At 45.3% G+C, this 26,373-nt stretch overlaps 1 protein-coding gene across 6 annotated transcripts in view; it reads right to left on the reverse strand.

Moving 5' to 3' along the window:
• The window catches only part of man1a2 (mannosidase, alpha, class 1A, member 2), a 118,602-nt gene extending 92,671 nt beyond the window's left edge, over positions 1 to 25,931 (reverse strand). The window contains exons 1-5 of one of the 6 annotated variants that reach the window (XM_061226732.1): positions 25,838 to 25,916; positions 25,398 to 25,517; positions 24,959 to 25,016; positions 23,833 to 24,292; positions 5,315 to 5,573 (exon numbers count right to left, since the gene is read on the reverse strand). In XM_061226732.1, the coding sequence (XP_061082716.1) occupies positions 5,315 to 5,573; positions 23,833 to 24,143 (570 nt within the window). In that variant the 5' untranslated portion in view covers positions 24,144 to 24,292; positions 24,959 to 25,016; positions 25,398 to 25,517; positions 25,838 to 25,916. Of the gene's footprint in view, positions 1 to 5,314; positions 5,574 to 23,832; positions 24,293 to 24,958 lie in introns of all 6 variants that reach the window. The other 5 variants (XM_061226728.1, XM_061226733.1, XM_061226729.1 and 2 more) reach the window with 5 other exon arrangements.
• Positions 25,932 to 26,373: the final 442 nt, after the last annotated feature.

A 26,373-nucleotide genomic window follows, 5' to 3' on the forward strand; every position in this document is an offset into this window, starting at 1 on the left:
TTTGGTTTTTGCAGTGATGAAGGTGCCTTGAGCACATTTATCCCTCAAAATTAGGTAATAACTAATATTCATTGAGTTTCATGTCTACAGGTGTCGCGAGGGCAGTGCACACTTCCCCGGTGTCCAGATTAGGCAGATTTTGCAATAATGTGTGTTCTTCACTCTGCAGTCACTTGCAGTCCCAGAGTAGTCCACGAGAGCATCAGAGAAAACTCACACAGCGCATCAGTAAACAAAGAGAAAATCTAAAGTGTGGCCATCTGTCCACATGACAAACTGTGTTAAAAATGAAATCAATTACAGTTCATGTAACAGAACCAGTGTTCCTACTGCATAATCGCCAACAACAGCTGCCCATGTGTAGCCTGCATCCCCACTGTGCCTCTGCCAACCCCACAGCCATTTCACACGTACCCTGTCTTCAGCGGTCCTGTTTGGCAGTGCACGGCCTTTGCAAGGAAGCGTATCTCAGACTAACCGACAATCGATATTCCTTCAATATCCATTACTCAACAGTAATGGAGACATCCACAAGGAGAGGTGTGTTGGCGAGACAGACACCGGAGCACACATTAGAGATTGCCCCCCCCCCTATCACAGCTGCTGCAGCCAGGCTAACACACACTGGAACCAAAATGGCTGACATTTTAAAGAACAGTTACCTTTCCATACCAGTGCTACTGTATAGAACAATGTGACACTGAACGGCGACATGGTCATGACCAAAGCTCCCAGCGCTTTTGATAAAGGCGCAATATAAATGCATAAATGCCAACCACTTACCATTTACATGTCAAACATCACAACCATCACAACTATATAAAAGCAATGAGGCATGAGGGGCTATAGTCGATATGGTCACGGCTAAAGGGTGTTGTTTGGGATGAGGTTTGTGTGCGTGTGTGTGTGTGTGTGTGTGTGTGTATGTTGGTAAGGGGGGGGGGGGGGGCTGGGGCTGGGGTGGCATACATTTACAAACATTTATCTGGTGGCACCTCAGAAAAAGGGAACCCCTGCATGACTGGTTTTAACAAAAACAAGATGGCGGACACAGCCAGCTGCCGTGCTCCTACTCTGTACTGTGGTCGTTAAATCACGGGAAAGCCTCAAACTGCAATGCTGCAAGGGCCATTTTTATCCCTGCGCCACTTTCACATATCCACACGCCCGACAGGAGCCTACCCGCAGTTTCAGGCTAACCTCCTCCTGGGGGGGGGGGAGGTGTTTATGGCGACTGTGCTTCTCAGTGCTTTCCTCTCTCCCTACAGCGATCATGTCCTCAGTTTTCACACAAATATTAAACACATTAAGTATTCTTCACCACGGAGACCGTCTCCGAGCAGTGATCCGCAGAAGAGAAACAACAGAAGCTCTGCCAATTTCTACAGGAAAGAAGTTTTATGTCAAAACACTATGCCTAATTACAGCTTTCCTTTGATGGTGAAATTGCTGTTGGACACTTATTACAAAAGGAATAATTCATGAGCGGTTGTCGGACTGGCGGTCGGAGTAATACCCGTAATTTGTGTTTGAGCATCCACACTTATGCTGTTGTGCAAAACAAAAACACTTTGTTTGGCTTTTTCGGGGCTCTCGTCACCAGCGTGCATCTCAGCGTTATGCGCAACACGAACGATTGGGGCGCTTTGCTCTCGATTCCGGAAAAATCCGGACTCTTACTCGCACCTCCATCGTCCCCAATTAGCACAATCACACCTGTCAATCAACCTCGGCCAGTTAATCAAAAAAATGATATAATATATAAATTATATAATTATATATATATAATTATAAAATTATACCAAAACCAAAATATGTTTTAACTGCTGTATGCAGGGCACTACTTTAAAAGAGAGCTGTACTCTCCGTTGGCCTCCCTCCCGGTTTAAATAAAGGCTTCTCTAAAAATGTCTGCCTGTGGAAGCATCTGAATGAAAGATAATAAAGTAGGCTGACTGGACACAGCCCTATTCTGTACTACTGCGCACCCCTGGCAATCCTACGGGCTTGTCATTTATCATTGCATTTCTGGGCCTTCTGTCAGTTATATTGGTATTGCCCACAAGAGGCTTTACAGCATTCCCTATCATTCATTTACTTTGGCAAAAAAATGGGGCAATAAATTCATACATTCAAGCAAGTAAGCCCAACATATCACTCCAGCATGCACATGAAGATCACGCTTTAAAGGGGTGTGCAAAAAAAAAAAAACAAAAACAAAAAAATAAAGGAAAAATCTATTTGGCTTGGATACAATTTGACTTCAACATTAAATCGAGGCTGGTTTCCTTCCAGGAAAGAAGAGGAGTGAAATAGTGCTGGTGCAGCCCGCATACCATCCTGGATGCTACACCCTCTCGTTCTGTCGATATCAGCGCCGTTTCAGAGCAAGGAAGGCCGTGCTGTCTGTCAGAGGCGGCCATTTTAATGACGATGCTACTGCAGCCAGTGCTGAAGGCCTTCTCACAGGGCGAGCGCTTTCCACAGATACATACATATGTCTGCTCACAGTCACCCAGGAGCTCCACCTGTGTACATGTCACCTCCAAAAAAATTAAATAAGAAAATCGAATCATAAACAATGCCAAGTCATTTCTGAACTGCGGCCTGCAAGCCAACGCATTTGAGCTCATCCTTTTTGCAGGCAAACAACATTACCCAATACTCTTAATTACTGGATCTAAGACAGATTTATTGCACGCAGTAAACAGGCAACTGATGTTTAGACACTGAGGGCCAAATTTAAAGGATTACGACTGCTTTTCAAACACAAAAGCAGCTGGGATTGTGGAACGATATCTACGTCAGACACACTACGGTCGCAATGGGTTAGAATTGTTGCTCGGGTGTGATTTGTGGGGATTATGTCACTCTGAGCCTTTCCTTTTGATACATAGTTAGATCAGCTCATTCACACATAAACCTGGGGTAATGCACTAAAAAAAGGCTTGAGACTTTTCTAAATCATGTCATGTTGCATATTTTGTCCAATTTAGTAAAGCATGCCTTAATTGCAGCTCTCCTCTTTGTGTGCGGATCTTAAAAACTCCAGAAAGCAGGCTATAATTTTAACATAGCTTAGCGCTCAAAAAGGGCCTGTTAATAAGGAGTTCTCTCTCCCAGATATGACAGCAGTCATCCCAGCCAGGAGAAGACTCTGTAGGCCAATTAGAGCGAGGCAGGGGAGGGTACTCCGTTAAGCATTACACTTCCCCATTAGGCACAAGCTCTTATCCAGAGCAACAGATGTTATTCTTCCACACAATCCATTTATTCAGCTGGAATTATTCCACCCATGAACAACAACATCTGACGAGCAAACGGTGCGGTGACACTGCCAGGGTGCACAGCCATACAATAACCGAATTACCGGAGGATATGAAAGAGGAACTCGAGCCACACACCCAAAGATTAAATTCCTCACCGGGTACGATGACTATGCTCACCACCTGACATTTCCGAGGGGGTCCAGGTCTTTTCTAAGTAGCCTACAGTGGCAGAAACGTCATAATTAACACTGAATTCACACAGGCGGTGGATGCTTCACCTAAGAAGTATTTTGTATACATCAGTTTAATAGAAAGTATGCAAGACGAATCTGTCATGAGCGAACAGTTGATAAAAATTCTGTTCTCATTTTGCAGGGGTTGTGCTGTATTCCTATGCCGTTATACGCATTTGTAATGCTATACGACATTGAACATAAATTGTATTACCTCATCTGTAATCTGTAAAAGTTTTATGTTTTACATGCTTGCGTAGCTACATATCCTTTTCATGGGCAACTCAGACTACCAGTCGCCAGATTACCAGGCGGGTAGGAACGGTGCGTCGACTATTTTTATGGGTGTGTGCTACGGCAAAATTGCAGATGAGGGTATTCCGTTTCTTTGATTGCGTAATTAGGAGCGGCCTCTGTAAACGGGCCTTTAACGCGTCGCCGTGTGTGACCGGGAGAAACAAGAGCCGCAATAAAGCAAAGGTTTTAGTGCTCCTCTGGAGAACAGGCCTGGCAAAGTTTAAACTAAGAGGCTTTTAGCAGTAAAAAAAAAAGGTCACATGAAGTTTAAACTCTAAGTGCTCTCACATTAAAACGGCTGTACAGAGCTGTATAAAAGCTGAACAGAGCGGGTGGCAGGAAAGTCATGCTCACGTGCCAGGAGCTGCAGTCGACTTTACGGTCCGAAATTAACACAAAGATGCGAGTTCTCAGAGGAGACGCGCAAAAACCCACAACCGAACTTGAATTAAGTCAATGCGGTTGTGTTGGCGAGTTCCTGCTTTGCTTTCGCAACAGTACACAAACATATCGGTTTACATAGCACATTGCTGGCCTTCCATGTTGAAGTATTTATCATTTCCAAATCTCTATAAAACAAGGGCAAGCGGAGGGGCAGTTCTAAACCAACATCTGAGAGCAGACGGGGAAATCACAATTAAGGAGGACCTTCAAGAGGATATTGACTGCGTACGGCAAGTTACCATTAGCCCAAGGTGAAGAGAATGTGAAACCCATAATCTCTACGGAGAACAACCTTTCCATCTGCAGTCTGGTTTGCACATATGCTGCAGAATTAAAAGAGCATAGTCACTGCTCCAGTCTAATTTGTGTGTTTGTGGATGTAGCTAAAAAATGATATGGATGCAGCTCATATTGAGAGCTGTGGAATAGAAGCCAACTTTGAGTGCACTTTGGCACAACAACGGGCTGGATAAGACATTTGGTGGAACGGTAGAGAAACAACATCCCAGCTAACGTAAAATGTTCTCACAATGCTGTTGCCATGTAGTGGCAGTTATAACACTGGCAAAACATTCCAGTAACATTGAGAGAACATTCTGTGTGAGCTGGGAGAGTTCCTCTCGAGAGAGGAATATTCTTTGGCCCAAACAGCTCCACAAAAACAGACCCTTCAGTCACCCACAGAGACCTCCAGGCCCCAAGAGCATTAGAGAGAGAATATTCTCCTGAAAACACACAAAACAGACAAGACCATGCTTGATATGGTGCCATATACTATCTAGCTTTTACATACACTAAGCAGTAGGTACACTTTAGTTGTAGAAAAAGGCAAGCATTGCTGGGCTGAATGACCTGTCATATTATGTTATGTAACGTTACGACTTCCTGCCGCCCTACCTCTCTAACACTAAGAACATTCGCTGTTAGCTGAAAGGGTTCCTCTCAGGGCAGTCTATGGGAATATCTCGGTTCCAAACAGCTTTCCAAAAGCAGGCCCATCACTCACTCCCACGGGCCACCAAGAGCACAGAATATTCTCCTGAAAACACACGGAATCTCCCCCCTCCCTACCTCTCGGATCTTGTCCCGTTTCTCCTTGACGTCGGGGTCGCCGGGGTCACCGTCCTTCACCCCAACCAGTTTGGGCATGGGGACCGGGGGCAGGGGCGGCGGGCTGTCCCTCTTCTTCAGGTCCTGGGCCAGCTTGGTCTTCTCCGTGCGGATCACGGCTTGCAGCTCCTCCCGAGACTTCCGCAGCTTCTCCTTGGCCTCCTCCAGAGCCCGCTCGTGATCCGCCCGGATCTTACTCTGCAGGCTCTCCTCCTCCTCTCTGCAGGGGAACAGGTACAGGACAGAGGGGTTCATACAGTACACAGACTCAGGTACAGGACAGAGGGGTTCATACAGTACACAGACTCAGGTACAGGACAGAGGGGTTCATACAGTAAAACAGACTCTGGCACAGGACAGAGGGGTTCATACAGTAAACAAACTCAGGCACAGGACAGAGGGGTTCAGAAAACAGAAACTACACCAGCCAGTGAACCAAATCCGGGTCAAATCCGTAATTGGTTTGGATTCAAATACTTTTCTGTCCTTGACTAATATTGCCTCATGAAATTGAGCCAGCCAAGAGGACCAGAAGGCAGAGTTGGCAGTTTTTGAGAGTATTTCATAGGTTACCACACACCAGACAGGTTCAGTAATGCATAAAAAAGGATTTGAACACAAAACAATTCCGTAATTGATGCAGGTCGGCAGTGAACGCGCAACCAGCAAGGTAACCTTGAACACTGCCCAAAGAGACTGAATGACCAATCCACTCATGGGCCATGAGTCATGGCTAAAGTCCTACATTTTGACAGACAGACATTCAGAAACCATGCAAACAAAAGGGAAAAAGTCTCTGCAACAATACCCAAATTCCATCCATTCCATTCCATTCTTCGAAACAAAAAAAAATAGGTAAATGTTCTAGAACATTTAATATCCATGGACAAAAAAAGAACAACCGACAGTTTCGCAGAAATGCTTCTCAGTATTTCATAAACGTGCTACATGCACTAACAAGCTCTCATTATATCCCCCATCTCCCAAATATCACACTTCAACATGCAACATTATCCATTAAGCCTTTAAGTCCTCAGGTTTTTTATGACCTTTTTATTTTCTGTCATATGATTATTCATAATTAGTCCTGATGAAATATAGCCGATTCAAATGGCAATAAGGCCTATGCTTTTCACCACCCTCCGGGAAGCTGATCTTAAATAAGCCTGCAGTGCATTGTGGGATGCCAGTCTAAAGGCTTAAATAACCTCTGGTTCTCAGCCGACCTCATCAGTCTTTTGCCAATTAGGGTACATTATAAAAATGCTGAACACCCACAGGCAGGTAACACCGACTGGCTTTAAGTAGCAAATGGAGAATATTTCAACATTCATGGACAGCCAAACCCCCCCGATATGACTGACGTCTTCATAGCGTTGGTACCACGGCGGTCTGCCTGTTGTCGGCAGCGGTTATGCGAGTACGTGATGGGCTCATGCAGCGCTCCTGATGCACTCCGGCGGTCGGAGCAGAGACTCACAGCAACAGAAGTGCTGCGGGGGATCAAACAGGCCGTCTGGCAGCAGGCCCTGTCGGCAGGCTTGGGCCCACAGACTCCGGTGAGCCCGGTGAGATATCAAACCTTTGAAAGGTAGCTTTTCGGGAAGGTTTTTTTAAATGCTTTCAATTACCGGTGGCGACTGCTACATAAGCATTATAAAGTTCAGTTAAAAACATTCTAAATCGCACATTGGTGATCTCACACCATACAGCAGTAGCAGCAGTAACTAGCCCTGTTCTTGGAGATCTAACATCCTATAGGTTTTCACTCCAACCCTAACCAGGCAAAGCTCATTCAGCAGCTAAAGCAGGGCTGCCCAACCCGGTTCCTGGAGATCTACTATCCTGTAGGTTTTCACTCAAACCCTAAGAAAGCATGCCGCACATCTAGTGGTCTTGTTGAGCAGCAAATTTGTCATCAAGGGTGCCAAATTAGGGCTGGATCTCCAGGAACGGGGTTGGCTAACGATGATCAAATGTCTTAAACGTACCATGAAAGTACAGAAATGTTCTTCTTGGATACTTAGGAGTATGTATTGAGAGCAAAAAACTAATTTATTATATATTGCTGGCTAGGGGTACAATTATTTTATGCACCTATAGAGTACCCAGTTACAAACACTGTTTAAGGCATTGCTGTAGCCGTATTTCTGTGTACAGTGTTATGCACAACCTGAGAAAAGCAGACCCGCCGCATGAAGGACAAAGATCTGTAGGCCAGAGAGCCAACTGGGGACGGATTCAGACTCACACAGTCACACGGACGACCAGACGGAAAATCAAACCCTAACCTACGGACACACAGCCCTGCACCCGTTCCTCAGTGAAATCAAACCCTAACCTACAGACACACAGCCATGCACCCGTTCCTCAGTGAAATCAAACCCTCACCTACAGACACACAGCCCTGCCCCCGTTCCTCAGTGAAATCAAACCCTAACCTACAGACACACAGCCATGCACCCGTTCCTCAGTGAAATCAAACCCTAACCTACGGACACACAGCCCTGCACCCGTTCCTCAGTGAAATCAAACCCTAACCTACGGACACACAGCCCTGCACCCGTTCCTCAGTGAAATCAAACCCTCACCTACGGACACACAGTCCTGCACCCGTTCCTCAGTGAAATCAAACCCTCACCTACAGACACACAGCCCTGCACCCGTTCCTCAGTGAAATCAAACCCTAACCTACAGACACACAGCCCTGCACCCGTTCCTCAGTGAAATCAAACCCTAACCTACAGACACACAGCCCTGCACCCGTTCCTCAGTGGTTACGCATTCGAGCAGCTCCGCAGTAAGTCAATCAGGACGCTTCCTCCCGCTCGCGCCCGACTCACGGATCAGAGTGCGCTAAACGGCAGCCGTTTCTGGGTCGACTGTGTGACACCAGATTATCTGTGGGTTTGGCAGACGCTCTTTACCGCGGCTTACATTCTCCATGCCGTCAGTTCGGTCACGCGTGTCAGTTACACATTCACCGGAGGAGACTGACGGAGCGTGTGGTGAAAGCGTCCGACGTCAAATTAGCCGCCGTTTATGTCTGAGCCAGGGATGAAGGTAGCTTATCAAACCCCACCGAGCAACGCGCTCCCTCACCAGCCGAACCCGTGAACCAGAGTATATGCTCATACAGTGGGGACCACTGGTCATTTCCATTATTTATCAAGGGCTAATACAATTTTGATCCGTTTATACTCCTTATTCAAGAATACATATTCTTTTAATAGTGCAAGCCAAAGAAAATGTGTAGGTATTTACTGAAGGTCAAAAATTCATAGTGGTTACATTGTCCGCCTTTCGCCTGAGTTCTTTCACACTGCTTGGCATTGATTCCACCAGTTTACACAACACCTCCTTCCATCCAGCACTTTCTCAACACTTCCAGTAATGATCTTCTGATGTTACTTCATGTTTAACTTTTTCCCTCCTCAACCCCCACAGATGTTTGATTGGGTCCAGGTGCCGAGACTGTGTTGGGAATTGCCATCCAAATAAGCTCCCTTATTCTCAATAATGTATTCTTAAATAAGAAGTGTAATTGGAGTAGCGAAATTGCATAATTTCTAAATAAATAATGAAACCAACCAGGACTTGGTTGCATCCTCATACTTTTTGCCTCGACAGTGTAAGTTAATCGAGGCAATAATGTACTTTTTATTAAAACTAGGCTAACACTGATGCCCTAATCTAGAGATAATTCGAAAAGGCACGTTTACGAAAGGAATCAACACAATATCGCCTAATATGAAATGATTACCTATGTTCCTGATGAACAGTTCATTGTCTTACAGACGGTACACAGGCTAATTTAGCGCTGTAGAGCAGTAATGGTCTTTGGGCACCTGAGAAATTAGCTTGGCAATAGCAAAATTACCTGCTTGCTTGCACAAATAACTAACTAATTCTGTACTGCTGTGTTTTCGTTAAACCACTTGAGGAAAAGCCTCCGAGACAAAATGGCCGTGTCTCAGGTCTTTAGAGGCCGGCGTGGTGATGATTCAGAGAGGAACGGCACTCGCCATGTCATTGTGTCTTCTGCTGTCCAGCGGCTGGATGGCCTGACCGCAATATTGACTCTATGCTTCAGACTTACACTAATTCAGAAGATAACATTTCCTGGGTCAGGACAAAAACGTTCCATTCGTGTGTACTCGTTCTTATGACAGAGAGTACATGTCGTAATAGCCATGGGTGGAGAAACTGCTGAGCCAGCGCTTAAGCCATGACGCACACGCGTGAAACCACTGTGTCAAACCTTTTAAGCCCAGAACCGTGCTTCCCTAATCATCCCGCCTTTTCTCTGACATCCCTCCCGTTTCTCTCCCGTTCGGTTTCCCTCTCTTCCTACCCCCTCTTCACCTCTCCTCGCCCGCGCCTCCGCGTCTCCGAACCCGCCGTTTCTGAGATTTCATGCGAGGCACGTCACCTCAAATGCGCAATTATGAGCCTGTCACCCGTCTGCCAGCCTCGCTTATACAGAGAGACAAATCCAGGTCAGAGCAATCGCACCGCCTATCCATCACCGCACAGAGCGATTACACGCCCTCACCATCACTGACACGCAGCAGTGGCCCCGCACAGACCCGAGCAATCAAACCAACCTTCCATCTGTTACCCCACAGTGGCCTCGCACAGACCCGAGCAATCAAACACACCTACCATCACTGCATCTACGCAGAGCCCTTGACCAGGCATGAGCAATCAAACAAGCCCAGTCCATCACTGCATCCAGGCAGTGCAACTCGCCCAGGCATGAGCAATCACAAAGCCCCTCGGTCACTCACCCCAGCAGTGCCCTTGTCCAGGCATAGGGCAGAAAGCCTCTCGCAGAAACAGCACCCATCTCTCTTCCTCCATCACGCCCCTGCCCCTGCAGATAAGCCGCTGTCAGGCAGGGTGAGATAAGGGAGCAGCCTGAGCCACAGGAGGCTCCTCTCCTCCCATGTCCCAGAGAGAGAGAACATTCTGGAAGGAACTCTCCACTGCGCTTGACTGACTCGCTCCCCAACTTCATTAGGGCCTTCATAAGTAAAACCATTTTTAGACCGTGTCCTCAAGAGGACTGCTCACAGGTTGTGGTGTGTTTTCTTCATGTGTACGTTTGTTGGAGACTGACGAAAAGCCAACAGACAAAACAGCACCAGTGTATCAAAGCCATTACCGTTCACCGCTCTGAAAATATACTTTCTCACAAGAGTGAAATGAGATTTCACACAAAGTAAACTACTTGCGCTTAAGAATCAACATACAGACAATATATCAAATAAATAAAAACAATTCTGGAGGAGTACTACAACACACAATAACAAAATAGTAAAGTATATCATTAGCATTGTGAGGAGAGTCAACATGATACCATCCAGAATAAACTACATTGTAAAAAACATTGCAAATTAAAAATAAAATAAAATAAAAATCTGTAAAAATGCATGTTGCCCATTCAGCAGAAGGGGTGTAAACCTCAGGCTTCATCAATAATTCATAAAATCGTTTTTGATTCATCAGGCAACAGTTCAATATTTGGCAAGGTGGCAAATTTTGCTATGATACCATAGAAAATGATCTGATTTCAATTGAAGAGATCAATATACATACACTCAGTGATCACTTTATTAGATAGACCTGTACACTAGCTTGTTAATGCAAATATTTAATCAACCAGCCATGTGGCAGCAACAAAATGCATAAAAGCATTCAGACATGGTCAAGAGGTTCAGCTGTTTTTCAGACCAAATGTCAGAATGGGGAAGAAATGTGATCTTAGTGACTTTGACCACTGAGTGATTGTTGGTGCCAGACAGGGTGGTTTGAGTATCTGAGAAACTGCTGATGTCTCTAGAGTTTGCAGAGAATGGTGCGAAAAACAAAAAACATCCAGCGAGCAGCAGTTCTGCAGGCAGAAATGCCTGGTTAATGAGAGGTCAGAGGAGAAACGTCACATTTAGCAGAAGGAAAAACGGCATGAGTTGGAAATGTAAAGAATGATCTTGGTAGTTTTTATAGAGAGCATTTAAATAAGTAAGTATTTTGCTAGGATTCATAACGATACGGACATTGTATCAAAAGGGTCAGATTGATGTATCAGTTCAGAGGGTAACAATCTGTATCTTTATCAGACCTGGTCAAATGCATAATGTTTTGGATTCAAATACTTTTCTGTGCCTGTTTGATCTTTCCTGTTCCAACTGACCCAACCAAGAGGACCAGAGGTCAAGGTTTCTGAGAGTATTCCATGCATTCCAATACACCAGACAAGCTCAGGAAAGCACTGGGAAGTATTTTATTTATTTATTTATTTATTTGAATCCAAAACAACTATGTATTTGACCCAGGTCTGGCCTTTCTGACCAGAGAGCAGACCAGGCTCTGGTGAGCCTTTCACAGGACACCAAGACCAGGCCGTTCTTACTGTCTGGGCTCCAACACTGAAAAACGCTCACATCTGCAACAACACACCAAGACCAGGCTTTTCTACAGCATCTGGGCTCCAACACTGAGAAACGCTCACATCTGCAACAACACACCAAGACCAGGCTTTTCTACACTAGCATCTGGGCTCCAACACTGAGAAACGCTCACATCTGCAACAAGGCAGGCGGAGGCGATACATGACAGGCAGTGCTAAATTATGCATGCGCTCAGAAGCGTGGTTTACCCAGCAGCATGAATAGGTAATGCTGTAAAGTTAAAGCCATCTCCCAAGATGGCGGTATATAGACCAGTAGAGACGTACCTCTTCCCAGGCACCTACATCTCTTCTGCTCTGGTGGCCAATACGTCGAAGTTGCCCAATGATTTTTTTTTTTTTTTTTCTCGTTTTTCTGCTTCAGGTAACGGCCCTGAGCGGTAGCCATTAGACGGCCGGTGCACCCTCCTCCAGACACGGGGTTCAGCTGTAGCTCCACGCCCGGGGCCTGACAGCACCATCCGTTGGCCTTCCAACCAGTCACTCATCATGACTAGAGTCATCTTTGCCCGGCTTCAATTACATAATCATTGACATTTATGTAGTGTCATTTTTTCTGTTTATTCTAAGTGTATTCAGTAATCAGCCAATTTGCAATGAACCCGGGGCCAGCCAGTGGGCACTGCCCCCCCCCCCCCCCCTCAAGGATTCTTCCTGTCTACAGCCAGGAAGTTTTTCCTCGCCATGGCCACGGTATGCTCTTGGTTCTTGGGGGGCTTCTTGGCGACAATGCCAATTGTAAAAATCTTTTGCAGAAACACTGAAATGCTGGTTAAAACACAACGAGGAGGAATTTGAGGGTACAACCATTACACTCCACTAGTGCACACCTCCTTAACATCTGGGTGTGCACCATTACATTACATTAAATTATTGGCATTTGGCAGACGCTCTTATCCAGAGCGACCTACAGTTGATTAGACTAAGCAGGAGACAATCCTCCCCTGGAGCAATGCAGGGTTAAGGGCCTTGCTCAAGGGCCCAACGGCTGTGTGGATCTTATTGTGGCTACACCGGAATTAGAATCACCGACCTTGAGTGTCCCAGTCATTTACCTTAACCACTACGCTACAGGCCGCCCCATTTTGTTGTCTTCTTTGCAGAGGAGTTGTTCGCTCCCAGCACTGCTATATAACAGAAAAAGGAATTTGCTGGTTGGAGGCACAGATAGAAAGTGCACTGTGCTGAACTGTCAGAGGATCTGATTTGGAAATTACCAAATTGGAATGGGAAATTACTTTAATTCCCCAATCCCCAATATCAGCACCTCAAGCCTTCATTAGCCTGATGCTAAAACCAACAAGTAGCATTGATGCATCAGTAATCTACACTACTCCATTACACTTTATGAAGTCTATGATAGCATTCAGAGTATCATGAAGGGAAATTGTACTAATGATCAGAACTCAAGTCAAGAATCACTTGAATAAATTCACAGTTGAATAGGTGTGATAAAAAAAAAAAGAAGACTAAAAGTTGTTTTATGTGATTAGTCTATATCAATAACAGTTTGCCTGGGGAAGGTCTGACATTTTACCGACTCGGGGTGGAATGCAGAATAAGTCTCTTTGGTGTACGTTACAATATTTGTACCATTTGTGTCAACGGCAGTGATCTAGGGTGTTGTGGAGAGAGTGGTCTCCATGAATAATTGAAGGAGTATCTGTCATCTGAGCGAATGAGCGATGTAAAGGTGCGCGTGTGGTGAGAGCCTCTGCTATAGCAATGCCTCTCACGGCTGGGGCTCAGATGCTGAAGACCGTCTGTCAGAATGAGCGCTGTCTGGCAGGTGATTCATGGGATCTGGGCCTGTCAGACCCTGCTGCAGGGGGACCTTGGGGCTGGTCTCCGGCAGCTTTTTTAAACCTTCCAGAGCAGGGAAGGTCTCTGAAAGAGAATCAGTGCCCTGTGCACACAATCATCCTCCATCTTAACGTATCCAGAGCGCTCGTACCCTGCACCAGAGGGGTATGGGGTCGGTACCCTGCATCAGAGGGGAATGGGGTCGGTACCCTGCATCAGAGGGGAATGGGGTCGGTACCCTGCATCAGAGGGGAATGGGGTCGGTACCCTGCATCAGAGGGGAATGGGGTCGGTAGCCTGCACCAGAGGGGTACGAGGTCGGTAGCCTGCATCAGAGGGGCATGAGGACAAGAACCAGCACCAGGTGGGTATGGGGATGGTACATGGCATGAGAAACAGGGCAGGGTTCAAGGACAGCAAAATTAACTGGAGCCACAGTGAACCACGTAGCTGTGTAAATGGGCATAATCTTCTTCCCAAAAAAGCCTTTAACTCATCAATAAACCCATTCACTGAGAACCACATACACCTTTCCAATACATCATGCCCACAGATAAATCTAAACACACACACACAAACAAACAAAGACAGACAAAGGTTTGATGCGACTAAACTGGTCAGGCATCTAAACCTGACCACGCCAATCTGAAGTCTGTTAAATAATAACGCTGCAGGACAAATGGGCAAAGACAAAACCACAAGCCTTGCAGACTCTTCATGTAATGGGGCCACAGACGGTAAGAGTCTCTATCTCTGCCTGTCTGTCTCAGCGTTGGAGAGGCCCTTGCATCAGAACACAGTGTTATTGTGTCCTGATGAGATGTAATGGATCTGGCTTCAGGCCACTTGGCCTATATCACCATGAAGAGGCAACATCTGATGAAAACCGATCAGATTCCACACAGATAAAGCAATCCAATACCGCCTCGACCACATTTTACAGGCAGAACCCTTCCCCTACCACTTTGTTTGTTCCTGTTTGCATTGTTCTCGGTAAGAAAGCCACTATGGAAATAATAACATTAAGGAATCGGATAGGTTTACCAGGTTTCAGTTGCATTGCAAGTGTGTGATACAGGCTTGGGAACAGGCAAGGCCCCACTTTCATCTCTGTGGGACAGATTTGCAGATTTCAGCCATTTCCTTGCTTCTCATGTCCCTATGGTACAGCTGGAGATAGGCTGTCTCTCCCTCCCTCATTCCCTCCCTCTCGTGCAGACAGAGGTGAGCAGTTCTCTCCTCTCTATCGTGCAGAAGGCAGTAGTAACACAGACAGTGGTTAGATGGCAATAGTCACACATGCAGTGGTCACACATGCAGTGGTCACACAGACAGTGGTCAGAAGGCAGTAGTCACACAGGCAGTGGTCAGAAGGCAATAGTCACACAGGCAGTGGTTAGATGGCAGTAGTCACACACTAGCTTTGTAGAGTCTGTCACCTGAGAGATACCCAAACACAGTAAGGTACAGGGACACCAATCTCCCTGCCCAGGGCACTACCTGAGTGCCCTACATATCCAAACCATGCAGCTACAGACACAGATGGCAGATCAAAAATTCAGACCGCTACTCAAACAGCTGCTATACTGAATTCAGCTACTGTCACAACCAACACCAATACAATCAGAACAGATAATGACACAACCAACACCAATACAATCAGAACAGATAATGACACAACCAACGCCAATACAATCAGAATAGATACTGACACAACCAACGCCAATACAATCAGAATAGAAAATGACACAACCAACACCAACACGATCAGAACAGATAATGACACAACCAACACCAATACAATCAGAACAGAAAATGACAACCAACACCAATACAATCAGAATAGGCAATGACACAACCAACACTGCCACAATCAGACAACCAGGTCCCCCGGAGATTCTGTAATCAAGGTAAGCTTGATAACAAAGCTCACTCATTACTGGTTTCATAGTAATAACTGTAACCCCCTAGCAGGAGGTCAGTACAGTGGCCCGATTTAGCTATGGAGTGAACACAGAGTTAACATGAACAAAGCCTCTGGCTAAAGTGGTGTAGTTTCAGTGCAGAAACCAGCACACCCACAATTCATAATGTTCCAAAGCAATGGATCTGCAAGTGACAATTTAGACTGTTTGGAGGGGGAGGGGGGGGGCTTCTGTACAAATGTGCCAAAGAAATTGGATTTTAAATTAGAAAGAATGTTATGATTAATTAACTAGATTCATTCCAGTAGCACAAAGTGTACATTTTCACACATTTTCTGAAAATAGATTCTATCCCGTCTGTCTTGGTACACAGAGGAGAAAGTCATAGTAATATCATAGTTTCAATTTCATGAATCACCTTAATTTACAAGCAAATGTGAAAGGAAGGTGTTTCAAAGGTAATGCAGGTTATCATAGTATTGCAAATGAGACATACATTATTTTTATTTTATTTCTTTATATAAAAAGGATGAATCGGCCAAAATACAGGATGTAACCGATATTACACCAATAGCGAATTAGCAGGAGGTGGTGGTGTCAAACGCATTACACCTCGGAGAATCCGACTATCGTCTGAGCTGAGAAGTCCCTAGCATGCCGACCGTCGCTACAACAACCGGTGTTCCAGGAACGTGAGACCTCTGGAGACCTCTGGAGACCTCTGGAGACCTCTGGAGACCTCTGGAGACCTCTGGAGACCTCGAGCTCTGGGACCACACTGGCAGGGCCAGATGAGAAGGAAGTGGTGACACAGCAGAAACGGGCAGGGTTAAGCCTGGGTTATATTTTCCACCTGGATGGACGCACGGGATTTCGATGACGTCAAACCGCAATGAACATGTGTTCACAACGTTGTTGTTGTCCCAACAGCAGACCGATATTATCCCAAACTCTCATTGTGCTGCCGTTATTTCCGCGTGGGCGCATAGTAAAATATTTTTGGGTGTGTGCGGGACAGCTAGAGACAGCTGTGCAGACCCTCAGGCAGGGCCGCGTCTGCGGAGGTGACATCGTTTTGGCCGTGTGGACCCTCGCGGATGCGTCGAGCATAACTGAAGCTGGACTCACACAGCCCTGAGGGAGAAAGCAGACCAGCACTGGACCAGCTCTCAGACAGGAGGCCCAGGGTACGCCAGCTGGAACACGCAGGTGGACGAAGGACCATGAACGGGAGACACGATGAGAAGAATCGCTCAACTTACTTTGGATTTGATTGAAACGTTGTAATTAATGGGATGTTGTCAGTTGTCAGTTGTCTCCAGTCTCTGACAAATGGAAGGAGAAGCCATGCATGCATATATAACATCTGTCTTATCCAGTGTTTCAGTCTTGTACTAAGATTTAAAATCTTTTTTTTTTTTTCTCTGAAGCAGAAAACATCAGCTTATTTGAAGTTACTGTTTGCTTCACAAATTAAATTGTCTTACCCCATTGGCAAATCTTGAAGGGAGTCAAACTGGCTCACTTCATTGTCAATATTTCTGCCTTATTTAGCAAGAAAAGTAAGAGAAGGAAGAATTTAATTCTAAATATAAGACTAAACTAGGTGGATTTCTTTTTTGGTTTTAGCAGTACAGAGCTTTGCTCCGTCTACCTTTGGTCTGGCTGCAGGACTCAGCTGCGGCCTTGCTGACTGAATAAGCCCCCGCTCCAGTAAACACACACGGTGCTTTCGGCTCTCTCCCTCAGTGAAGGACATCACTGCATTGGGTCAGCCCCACGGTTGTGTTCAGGACTTAATCAGGGATAAAAACAGGGAAGTTTATGTGCGACTGAAATGTTAAAAAAAGCAAACTCCCGCCCCCTCGGGCATCCAGTGCATAGTTCCCAGAATTCACCTGTAGAGAAGGAGCCCCTCCCTCTTCGTGACATCATTGCCAGCGCTGGCCAAGAGCGACGGCGGTTGCCACAGCAACCGAACGAGGCGTGGGGAAGGTTGGCGGAACCTGCCGTGCTTTATACTGCGTCTGGCGGAATAAACGGTTTTAGAGCCCAGAGGGCTCCCATTCGGCACTGGATTTAAGAGGGAGAAAACTCCACAGAGAGTAATTCTGCAGCCGTAATTGGGAGCGGATGAAAGATGGCCGCCGTGGGGTGCATGCTGGGAGCCATTTGAGAAGACCCCAGAATCACGCGGGCCATGTGCAGGAGACGACGTACGACTCAGCACTTACGCTACAGCGAGGCGAGCAGCTTCTCCGCGGATTAGCGATGGAAAATGGCGGATGTCAAAGTGCCGGGGGCGTACAATCAATAATTGCAATTGCTCCAAATTAAACAGTCTGGAAATTATGACTGCAGCACAATCAAACTATTCCATGTTTTTTACTGTGCAATTTAGACCCGTTGACTATTGAGTAGGTATGAAATTAAATAACTGTAACTGTAGTGCAATGCATCAGACTCTTATCCAAATACAGTTGATTAGATTAAGCAGGGGACAATCCCTCCTGGAGCAATGTGGGGTTAAGGGCCTTACTAAAAGGCCCAAATGCTGCACTGATCTTATCGTGGCTACACCGGGGCTTGAACTACCAACCTTCCAGGTCCCAGTCAAGCACATTTGCCTCCAGGCTACAGGCTGTTCTCTTCATAGCATTGTGGCTTAAACACAACTCAATTAATATTAACAGGTCCCTGGTTCAATCACGTCTCACCTTTCCAGAACAACATGGACAAACCAAACACTTCCTTAATCTCTTCTTGGAGGCAGGGCTGCAAATCTTTCTTGCAATTAAAACAATGGAATTACCTAATTATAACAGTCCATGCATCTGTGCATTGATGAATTTAAACTGTAGGGTCAAAGGTATTAAAAAGCCTTGGGCTGTAGGACTACACACACAGACACACAGGGAAAAAATGAAGTGTGAAAGAGGAATTAATCGTGAGATCATAAAGCATAAATAAATAAGGACAGCGTTGAAAATGATGAAGAAGATGCAGACTGACTGGGCTCCACTGATTCAGAAAAATAGCCAGTGGCGTTTCTGCAGCCCTGAAAACCCATGTGACGGTAGTCAGGAGCAACGCACGAAGGCTGCGTCAAAACGCTAACAGGAGCCGATGCGCTTTACCGATGCCTCGCTGTTCACAACCTGGCAACATTAGCGCGCAGGTAAACACAGCCACCGGGGCTCTGTGTGTGAACTGATCGCTGTCATCTGCAGTGTGGAGCAATAATACGACGCTAACATTTTGAGGGCTGCGATAGCGTCTCTCCGTGCTGGTGAAATGGATTATGACAATCAAACCACTGGGGAGTATCAAACAATCTTCTCAGTGGAACAGAAAGAGAAGGTAGAAATCCAAACGATTTGGAAAGTATATACAGAAAGGTCCATGTGTTTCAAAGCAATTTAACTGACAATTTAGCTTGTTTAGGTGGAGGGCGGGGGGTGTATTCCTCTGTGAAGAAATTGGATTTTAAATGAGAAAGAATGTTCTGATTAATTAACTAGATTGAAATCCAGCGGCACAAAGTGTACATTTTCACATTTGTATAAAAAATGGGTCTCATCCTGTCTGCCTCAGCATGCGGAGGAGAAACGTGTAATATCATTGGTGCGTTTTCATTGCATGAATCATCATAATTACAGGCAAATATCAGCAACAGGTGTTTCTATTGGCAATACAAGTGGTCACAGCATTGCAAATGAGAAGAAAACAAAATAAAATGTTTATACGAGAAGGCTTTGGAAATTGTTTTGTTTCAGAGTGCTGCGGCACTTCAAGCTTCCTGCCGACTCACTGATTTTACACCCAATAAGCAGTTAGAGTGACAGCCAGACATTTCAAGTTTTTTCCTAAATCAATATTTGGTCTCAGTAACCAACTTTTTTTTCTCCTTGCACAACTTGGATTCCATTCCGTCTGAGCAGTGCTGATCTTTATTACCGAGATTTGGACACACATTGAAATGGTGAAATAGCCCTCAAATCATTACTTGCCTGATGAGGTAAGTAACTGAGCAGTGTTACTGGTCCGAGATCGTTTTTTTTTTTTTTTGTCCCAGGCGAGCAGGCAGGCGGGCATTACTGTCGAACTGTGGTCGTTTACTCAAATCCCTGTGATGTCATCGCAGAGAAACACCGCACGTTTGTTTGCTGTCGTTCCCCTGCTGGAACATGCCTCTGGACCGATGATAAGGGCGATGATAGTGCAAAGTGCAATCATTGCGGTAAGAGCAAAACACTCTAATCTCCCCCAAATGAACGAAACATTTGCTGGTTAGCACGCTGGATGAGTGGCAATTCCTCAGCAGCATGACATCCTAACACAGGTGCACAGGCCTCAGCCTATGGCCAATTCCCACCTGAGGAGAAAGTGGAAAATCTACCCCAGAAAACAATTAAATTCTAAGGATGCCCCTTTTCAATCACTCCTCAGGTCACACGAGGCTAGCTTGCGAACGAGTTGCAGCTTATGGCTGGAATTCAATGGCGATAGATACTCATGCCCGTGCCCACTTCCTAGACCTAGTCAAAACGCTGTCGCAATGTTATAAAAGTGCTGCAAGAATGTTATCCATCACCTCTGTTAGCTGTGCTAAAGGCTCGTGAGATTGCACCGGAAATCTTTTCCGCGAGTAATGCGCTTGGCTTTTTTCTTTTTTTTATCTGTAAAATACTGGCAGTTATACGGTCGTGTCCCATCAATTCAAAACCAACGGAGATACCGCAAGCTGAAATATGGGCACAGAATACAGAGAGCAGGACACAGCTGAATGGAGTAGGCCAGAGTCCCTGATCCAACAAGGAATATAGAAAGACGAAAAAGGGGGACACGCGGCCGAACGATCAAATAAAATGCCTCGCTCAAGGACTAGCAGATGATAATGCAGACGACTCAAAACCTCTTGCATTCCCCACCACTCCCATTCACAGCAGCCTTGGAATGGAGGGGCTACAATCACAGCAGCGATTCCAGAACCTTCTTTCTTATCCCTTCCCTTCCAGCTCCTGCTGCGCTACAATTGACCGGTAATGAGATAATTTTTGTGCGCTTAATATCTCATTTTACTTGATTGTGCAGCCGCTGAGTTTCATCAGCTTAGCACACAGCATTTTATATTTTCATATTCTATATAGAAACCACCTGGAATTAAAGCACATAAGAGATTAACATACACATGTTTTATGTATTTTTAACCTTTATTTATACAGGGTTGACTGAGCACACATTCTCTTTTGCAGCAACGCCCTGTTAATGCCCCCCCAAGTAGCTTAACCTGCATGTTTTTGCACTCTGAGAGGAAACCGGGGTACCTACAGGAAACTCACACAGACACAGGGAGAACATGCAAACTCCAAACAGGAAGGACACACAGGATTTGAACCAAGACCTTCTTGCCTTGAGGCAACAGTGCTATCCACTGGGCCACCGTGCTGCCCATGTAGCTGAGCACAAGTGGAGACCAGCTCTAGCAGTACTCCTCCACATGAGTAGTACCCCAACCTAGTCCCAAAATCAAATATCACCCATCTAACATGTGTCTTGATCTATTTGCTCTCTCTTGTAGTACACTGTATCTTCATCTAACACTGTTACTGTACATTGAGTCTGTATCAATCTTGTTGCTGCATTCGTTTACCTTATCCATTGCATCTTGCCTTGCTTATAGTCCATTCCATAGCTACTGACAACCTATATTTACCATGCGAGCTAGATATGATGTTCATGACTGTAGACAACCAGTACTTTTATTGGAATTCTTTGTGTATTTTTGTACACGCTCGGCCATCACGAAAAGAGGTCTGTCATTTTAATGTTTTGACCTATGATGTTATCGAGCTTAAATAAATTGTACATAATACCAATAATAATAATACCTTATCCGACCCATGTTCTGTAGTTGTTACTTTGACCTTTAGCATGTACTTATTGCACGTCGCATTGAATAAAAGTGTCTGCTAAATAAATGTCATGTAATGTAATGACTTCAACAACCCGACAGAAGTATTAATCCCTGTCGCCGCCTGCTTTTTTTAAAAATGCACTCAATTCAGACTCAAGCCTCGGGGTTTTTTTCCGCTGAAGCGCACCTCCACACTCTTAACCTCCCTTTCACACGCAGGCCTGATGAAGTTTAACACCCCGATCCAGCCCCCACGCCAAATTATATCACCGCTCATTCCAGGTGGATAAAACCTGCCACTTCACATCAACTGCAACAAGTGATTTGCTCACGCCCGCACAGTGAGTGTAGCAGAGTGGAGAAGAGCTCTTCTGCTGTCGCTCTTTAGCATACCTCTTACAGTACTCATGCCCCGCTTCTAGTTTATGACATGCCATAACTCTACTGACTTAGCCTACGCTCACCGCGTGAAGTAGACTTGATGTTCGTGACTGTGCATAGCTGATATTTTAATGATATTTTTTAACTGTACCTTACCTGACCTGCGTTCTGCAGCTGTTCCAGCGACCTTTGGTATGTACTTAGGCTACTGTATCTCGTTTTGAATAAATGAGTCTGCAAAATAAATAAATGCAGAACAGAACTGAGACTTTCTCTCTTGCGGACTCCCTCTTTCACACTGCAAGTCCAACTTATATATATATATATATGCAGATACAGGAATGCCATTAACCCCTTATGGGCGGATGCAACCTGCACGTTACATCTCCCTTAACAGACAGATTCCACCTGCGTGTCATGACCAGTGAAATGCATTGTGATTCCTATAGGGCGCCTTAGTCGATAATGGGTTAACACCCTTATATTTAGATATCTCCACCAGTCCAATATGACTTATACACCAGCATAGCCATACATTCAGTACAACACGAAAATCGCAGGATCACTCAACCCTTTCTCTGGAACACCATAGTCTCATTTCTGGATTAATTCTTCTTTATTTAACCAGGGCAGTCACACTGAGGTCAACATCTCATTTTGAGCCAATGAGACCTGGAGCCAATCCAGCAAGCCCTGGATGTCAAAACCAAAATGCATTTGGCCTGCGGGAGGAAAGTGGAGTACCCAGAGGACACCCACGTGAACGTGAGGAGAACACGCCATCTCCACCCGGAGAGGATCCGGCCAGCCAGGACTCAAACCCGGAACCTCCTTCTTACAAAGCAACGGCGCTAACCACTGTGTTACCATGCCAACTGGAACGCCAAGATATTTGCAGCTCACCGCCTACTCGAACACTGTACACTGTTCAAACATGCATTTTCTCTCCCCGGTTCAATGAGAGGGAGTGGCATCTAATGCAACCGGGTTATCAGACCAAGCCCCATTCTCCTGACTAAGGCCCCTTGTCAAGTACAGGAAGATCACCACTGCCCTAAATCAGGCAGTACCCACACGTCATTACATCACATTACACTACACTACCACACGCTATTATTCAAAGCAACGTACAAAACAGTGCATATCAAGGTCATACAACAAACAACCGAACACGTCAGATAAGGCACAATTTCGCCCAATTCCCCCACCAGCTAGGGAGAATGAAGCGGCCAGCCCGCAGCCAATCAGAGGGCAGGGTTAGAGAGAGGCCCTGTGCAGGAAGCTTTGGACCGTACGTTCAGAAGAACTCTCGGAGGAGTAAGTGCCATATTTCCCCTCAGAGGTGCTAAAATTCACTCCTCCAAGTCAGCATAAAAAAAGTGATAAAATCGACCCCCTTCTCACACACTTCAGTTACACATTCTACTGGAACTTTTCCCACCATCTGAAGTGCAAAAGTACCTGCGCAAAATGCTATTCCTTACCATATCGCCAATTTTATATTTACCCGACCTCTAAAGGAAGATGAACACTTAAGTAACTGCGTTGAAGATTATAAAGGTTCAGTAACCTATGCTATAGAAATAACATAAAAGCACTTGGTAAAAATTGTGCGCACCAAGAAAGGTAGCCAATTTACTGTCTCCCAGGGCCAGCCCAACACCGTTCTGTCAATTGTCTAACCAGCACACTAATGATACAATGAGAAAAATGAGCTCATATACCCATTCACACACCAGACAGGGAAGCTGGTTAGTGCGAGTATCTAACCCTCCAGACGGCCACTCTTACCTCCTGAACTAATGTCGCTCCCTACCAGCTTACTCCCATCAGCTTTAACCAGCCACAGAACAGCAACCACCAGCTAAAACCAGCTGAGAATCCCAACTGGTCTTGGCTAGAACTGTCAGCAGGATAGACTTGCCTTGGTTACGGAATGAAAGAGGAAGCTGAAGTGAAGCACACATTCTGCAGGGTTTACCTGTGACGGTGTTCATCGTGCCCGCCCTGCCCGTGGATGATCTGGGCGCTGGGCTGTTTCCCCTCCTTGTTGGAGTTGATGTGCGGTATCAAGACGTCCTCCAGGCCCAGGTCGAAGCGCTTGTGTTTGGAGTTGTCGGGAAGGAAGAAAAACGCCCCGAAACACAGTGTGATGAAGGCACTGAGGATGAGGAGGAGGATAAACTTCTCGGAGAGCCGCAGCGTCGCCCGGTGATGCGGGAAAGAGGACGCACCAGGGGCGAGAGTGGGTATTCTCCGACCCGACAGCGGCAGAAGGGCCGGGGTCGTCATGGTTTATTATATAAGTTGTTTGTATAATTGGCAAAGTCTGTGGGGTTATTTTCCTTGCTCTACTATCTCATTTCAACCAGTATGTTCAGAAACATCAAGTTGCATCGTTTCCATGAATACGTCCATCAGCTGATTGGAGTTATCATATTCTGAAAGAAAGAAATAAAAAATAATAACTAGTTTCAGATCTGGTAAGCAAATTACAGCTTTTTTACGGAAAGACACATTCAGATCTGAGGTGTAAATGCGAATGTAGTGCCCCTAGTTTCCCGTTGGCCGCACCTGTCACAGCTATAGCTGTACGACATGCAGTACAGTAACTGCAGGGCTACTCTCGAATCCATCGCATTTCGCCAATTTCGTTTAGGATGCATTGCTGTTTCAATGTGAGACTCCTCATCCCCTCACATCACAAGCCATTGCTAAGGGAAACATCCTAGACAAAGAGGCAAACCTGTTCATGTTAATGAACTAGAGTAAGCTAGTTATACGGCGTGCAATCGCATGCAGCAAGCAAAAAGGTTAACAACAGTATAAATCCAGAGATAGCCTAATATCAGGGAATGCGACTGAAAACCGCTTGACACAAGAATATTGCCATCATCACACTAACGTAACTACGTAATGGTGGTTCATTTAAAAACATTAGCCGGAGAACCAACTGACTAGACTAGAAAACTGCCAAGCAACAGATCTCCTATCACGATTCTGCATAAGATATTTGAGCTAGCTGGTTACTGCAAATACGCAGCATCCATACCACGACGTTAAATAATTGTGAACAAATTGAACAGCAAGGATAAAGAATAACCTACCGTGCAAATTCTATTGTTAATCTGATCCATGTCCTTTGATGAAGATGTCTTCAGTTAGCTAGCAAGTTACCAAACAATTCAAATATGATACATCAACGATGTCGGTATTATTTTCGGGATACAGTAAATAAACTTCACTATATGTAGCTATTAATCAATTTATCTTTATAAGCAAGCGGACTTATAATGTCATAGAAAACGAAATTAGTAGGCGAACACGTTAGTGCAGTAACAGTTAACTAACCAACGTTACAAAGAAAACTAACGTCGTTAGATAGTTACATCCATGGGATTTTCTGAAGTTACCGACCCGTGGCAATGAAGAAAAGCTTTGTCAGGAAAGAAAGTTTGTTTGAAGGGAAAATAATCCATTTCCATAATATTGTGCGGGGACAAATTGTGCCTTGCGGCTAATCTCCCTGCAAGTGCCCAGTCTCACCCAGGCCGCTCTGTATGATGCTGCCGAAGTGTCTTCACCGGATGGCCCCGGTCTTAAATAGTCGATTTCGAGTAAGAAAACAGTCACTGCGTGGCAAACAGCTGTCCATCCTCAATTTCCCTTCAAGAAAAAATATGAAGTGATTGTAGCTATATTTATACACAGCGTTCCTACTGGCTGCTGCGCCTTTCCCTGCACAAGTACCTAGCTAGATAACTAGCCAGCTAGCTGAAGGCGAGTGTGACGGACAGCTCTGCTCCGTCTCGCCGTCGCTGCTACTGCTGCTGCATCACCTCGCCAGTGTTTCCAAGATACGTCTACAACTCCACATAGTAATCCATGTTCACCCTTCTCAGGCGGCGCTTTAAAAAAATCTCCCAGTGCATTGCGCGTTATGTACTGACCATTTCTTTTTCTATTTCGATAAAAGGGTGTCTCACCCTCTCCGAAGATGTTGATACTGCAGCCTCTGCTCCTCCTCTCGGTCCTCCAACATCCCATGAACTACCGGGTGTGGAGTGCTAAGGGAGCGTCTCTCAGTTCACAACACCAATGTACAGCGTGTAAATTTATTTAATTTAGGGACGCTCCTGAAATGCTGTACTCAGAAATATCAGAGCAATGCATTTTCTTAAATAGGGGACATATGATTCACCCGCCGTGTAGAAGTATATTTTGGCCTTTTTTCAATGGCAAATTTGTAAATTAAACTTCTCTTAACCTCTGCATTTTTGTAAGCAAATACATAGTCTACAGTGCCTGACATAGTGTATGGAACAGTAACGTGCAACCTGACATTTAATTTTAGAAAAATACAGGAATTAGCCTGTCAAATTTCAAAAGCAAACCCTAGCTCAATGATACAATATCAATTCTTCTTTTTGCAATTCCTCAGTGGAATGCTTTTGCCCTGTATTTTTGCCTTGCAGAGACTTTGCCATTAATTATGTAACTTCATTTTCATTTTGAACGAGCA

The sequence above is a fragment of the Conger conger genome, chromosome 17, assembly GCF_963514075.1.
Source record: "Conger conger chromosome 17, fConCon1.1, whole genome shotgun sequence".
In the NCBI taxonomy this organism is placed as follows: domain Eukaryota; kingdom Metazoa; phylum Chordata; class Actinopteri; order Anguilliformes; family Congridae; genus Conger; species Conger conger.